This window comes from Micropterus dolomieu, linkage group LG02 (assembly GCF_021292245.1).
Source record: "Micropterus dolomieu isolate WLL.071019.BEF.003 ecotype Adirondacks linkage group LG02, ASM2129224v1, whole genome shotgun sequence".
Lineage (NCBI taxonomy): Eukaryota > Metazoa > Chordata > Actinopteri > Centrarchiformes > Centrarchidae > Micropterus > Micropterus dolomieu.
In genome coordinates, this window is record NC_060151.1 from 12741698 (window position 1) to 12746147 (window position 4450).

At 40.7% G+C, this 4450-nt stretch overlaps 1 protein-coding gene across 1 annotated transcript in view; it reads left to right on the forward strand.

Moving 5' to 3' along the window:
* The window catches only part of mapk3 (mitogen-activated protein kinase 3), a 17590-nt gene that overhangs the window by 6537 nt on the left and 6603 nt on the right, over positions 1-4450 (forward strand). Inside the window, exons 4-6 of the mRNA XM_046074943.1 lie at positions 1869-1985; positions 2080-2194; positions 2605-2736. Of these exons, the coding sequence (XP_045930899.1) occupies positions 1869-1985; positions 2080-2194; positions 2605-2736 (364 nt within the window). The remainder of the gene's footprint in view (positions 1-1868; positions 1986-2079; positions 2195-2604; positions 2737-4450) is intronic.

A 4450-nucleotide genomic window follows, 5' to 3' on the forward strand; every position in this document is an offset into this window, starting at 1 on the left:
TGTGTGTGTGGAAATCCTGCATTTATGTTTTAAATTTAGTATAGGTATTAAACATTTCCTGTAATTCAAAGTTGGTAGTTGGTAACTTGTACACTTCATTTTGAGGGGATAAAAGTTAAAAAACATATTTTCGCAATCTCACATGATGCATTAAAATCAAATGCTTATTTTCAGTTTTCTAAAAAGAACTGTTCTGTTTATTTAAACATCACCACCAGCAGTTAGTTGCACCAGCTCTCAACAAGCCTGAATCTCATGAATGTGGAATACAGGTGATGGATTGACCCGAGCCCTTCCTTGCTCGTCTGCTCGTCTGCTGCCAAAGAGTGGTTTCCCTTTCGATGTTACACACTTTCACCCTTGAAATGTGCTGTTCTCTTACGCCTTTAACAGTTTTATGACAACACAGATGGCGGCCTGCTCTGGGGTGCTGTTGGTCTGCGTGTATCTCGTATCTCGTCCGAATCGAATTGGCTTTAGTATTTTTAATCTAGGTCTCCTGCACAGCTGAATCAGGTTTGGTATTTGCAGATACTTAATATTGAGTCACAGTTGGATTGGGACGTTGTAAAATTCTCTCCGAAGGCATTTCCATTTCCTGATTCCACTTTGTGGTGCGTATCTTAGCAGATAGCTAGCCAGTGTCTACCATGGAGCTTATTAATGAGGATCTAAACTATTACTAATATAATTCATCGTCCTGTTAGGTGTCAGTACCTTAGAACCACAGAGCGTCTTTCTGAAGGCGTTGTTCATAACACAATACAGCTGCAGGATGTTTAATGTGTAAAGGGCGTGGCCCTGGCTTTTTCTCAGCTGGCAACAGCAGCCGTGTTACTCAGTACTTCTCGTGTCTTCCACAAGGATGAACATTCATATTTCCAAACTGAATAACTTGTAATGTGGACTTTATCTGTGTATGTATGTACAGAAAATGAAGATGAATTGAATTACTTCACGCACAATCAAATCACTGGGCTGGGGTTTGCTGAAATGCATTCTGGGAAATGTAGGAAACCACAATTGAAGTGCACCACAAGAGAGAGGGTGTTGAACCATAAAAAATAATGATGTACAACTAAGAAAAAGAATTGAGAACACTGTTGTTTTTTAACGACCTCCGAGTCAGGCTGCTCAGTTTGTTCCATCAAGGACTCATTTAGCTCTCTCTTAATTTAGTTTCTGCAGTTATTTGTAAGTAGTGGTCTTACAAACCTGAAACGAACTTGATATAAACACACAAAAGCTGTTATTGCCAGTGGCTTTTCTCTCTCTGTGAAATGAGCCATCAGGCTTCTCTCTGCTGTGCTGTAAAGCCAGAGTACACTTGTGAACTCTCAGCAGCCAACCATCAATCCCTGGATTAGTTGATCATGTGGGAGGAGTAAAAGAACAAAGGCAGCACATGTTGCAGCTGCTTTCTGATTCCTCTTACCTCTCCAGGTGGTGGGGGATCAAAATAAACCTATAAAGCTTTACATTACATCAGTGACTTTGTACCATTACTACATATATAATTGAGTATTTGCAATGTAATTCTAACATTTCAAATAATTGATCTACACAGCTAACATAGATTAATAAATAAAGAGATGATAAGAGTTTGAAAATAACAAAAATAACATGACTGGATTACCCTGCAAGGTGGTCCCAGCGTACACTGAGTGCAGTATCACTCTGCCTGGTTCCAGATTTCCTACAAAAACACAATTTAAAAGATGTCAAAACAGGCCTTTAAGATTAGAAAGTAAAGCAGGAGAAATAAAATGTTAAGAGAAGCATAAAAGTAGTATAACTGGTAGAGCAGGAGTGCCATCTGAAGTGGCTGACATGTCTGTGACACCTCTGAGCCTTTGTGTCATCCTCAGATCTGTGACTTTGGCCTGGCGCGGATAGCCGACCCTGAGCACGACCACACAGGTTTCCTGACCGAGTACGTGGCTACGCGTTGGTACAGGGCTCCAGAAATCATGCTCAACTCAAAGGTAGGTGTGTGAGTAACTGGTGTGGATTCTGTATCGGGATGGAGAGCATTTTCAATAGTTGACTGCAGGTGCTATATGTGTGTTTGTGTCTCAGGGCTACTCCAAGTCCATTGACATCTGGTCAGTGGGCTGCATCCTGGCCGAGATGTTGTCCAACAGGCCTATCTTCCCTGGGAAACACTACTTGGACCAGCTCAACCACATACTGAGTGAGACAAAGTTTTCACTCATTTCTACAAAGTGTGAACACTGTGAAGTTATTTGAAGCACCTAGTACGTTCATCGTGCAAGACGAGCATTTACGTTGGCATCCATTCTTCTTTTCTTGTTGTTATGCTCTGTCTTTGTTTATCCTTTAAATTACAACAAAGTTAAACGACATGTACATATAACCTGCACAGTATTCTTCACTCAAGTATCTCAACTTTTGAAAACCGAATTTGCGTCATTTCTGTCTTGTAAAAACAGTAACTAGAGTTAGATGTGATTGAGCTGAAAATGGGTCGAGCAACACTTGATTTGACGGCATTTAAGCAGGTTTTTTAAACAGCCACATCTGCCACACAGGCCATCAGTTGGGTAGCCATATACTGAAAGATGTCCTCTCCTTTCTGTGCAGGCGTCCTTGGTTCTCCATCTCAAGAAGATCTAAACTGCATTATCAACATGAAGGCGAGGAACTACCTGCAGGCCCTACCTGAAAAGCCCAAAGTCCCATTTGAAAAGCTGTACGTCAAGGCGGACTCAAAAGGTATGGCAACGCCTAATCATTTGTAAACCTGGAATGTAAGGGAAGAAAATAAGACATGTATATTTAGAATAACAAAATCTAATCTAAGGGAAGTTTGTATTGCCGATAGTTGGCTGCTGTGTAGTGGGTCCAAGACTGATCCAGTTTAACTGTTGAGCTGGATCAGTCTGACTAGATGTGAGCAGCAAAGGGGTTTTCTATCAAGCTGCATCAATAGGCCTTTAGTACAAGTACCTTTTAACCTGAAGAGTATTTTTGTATAACATGCTTTTAATTAGGGCTGGGCAAGTTAACGCGTTAATTAAGTAACAGAGACAATGATTTTATCGCACGTTAACGCAGTTATTTTGAAAGTCCGTTTCTCACTGGCTCTGAATACACATAAAGTCAAACCATGGGTCACAGGAAGGGCAGTATGTTGATCAGCCTGCAGATCACCCACCCAAACAAGCAGCGGAGGGAGGCTTCAGCAGTCTACACTGGATGCAGCGTGTGGGAGAAGTAGTTAAACAAACAAAAGCAAGACAAGTGATCAAATGCCATAGCAAAGTGGATAGCTACACACTGCACGCTGATTAGTATTGGGGAAGATGTCCGTCTTAGGAACATTCTTAAATTTGCAACGTAGTCTCTTGGCCCCGCGGGGTTTCTCTTTGCTCCAATGATCAGACAGATGGGGAGACGAGCGCTCCGCGAGTAAACAGCAGGCACTCTGTGGGTAGTAACCATGGCAACGTCTTCTGTGCGCTACACAGCTACAGCGTATTTAACTCAAGTTACGATTATAGGCTACATAACTTTACCTGATAGGCCTTCATCTAGTTTTGTGGGGATGCTCTGCCATGTGAATTCCCTCCTGTTGATGTCCTATTAAACAGTAATAGATTCTGGAAACTCACAAACAGCGAGGATCAGTCTCTCTTCCAATGATTTATGCTGCTCGTTCAGACAATTCAACTTCTGCGGCGGGCATGTGTGTGAGGCGAGCACAACCACGACAGTTTCATGGGAATGCACCCGCTCCCCTGGCAGTGGCAAACAGCTTTGGTTTTATATTTGATTTGATTACATTAATGTTTAAGTTGAGATTTACAACAAATATTTTATTGCTACTGTGTAAAGGGAACACGGCTGGTAAAAAGCACCTTATTTGTTTAAAGTGTTTGCAAACCGAACGTTATTGCACTTTTGTGTAAATAGCAGTATTTAAATTAAAAGTGCGCAATACAGTACTTTAGAATTCAATATTTAATTTTGCACGAAACAATGCGATTTAATCACAAGAAAATCATGCGATTAATCGTGATTCAAATTTTTCATCGTTGCCCAGCACTACTTTTAATGTGGGATTCTTATGTCAGATGCTTGGTACAAAGCTGTTGTATTGGCTTTAGTTGTTAGAATAATAAACATATTGTTTACATTAGTGACACCAATTAAACAGGCTGATATCTGGAATATGGATACCTGCTCCCTTGTAAAAGGGAGGGGGGGGGGATGCAGTTGAATGATGTCCCTTCTGTCAAACTGTACCCCACTGTGCTTTTAAACGCCGGTCACATTCTGAAATTGACAGCATAACCTATTGTGTGTGTGTGTGTGTGTGTGTGTGTGTGTGTGTGTGTGTGTATGTATGTATGTATGTATGTATGTATGTGTATATATATATATATATATATATATATATATATATATATATATATATATATTTCTT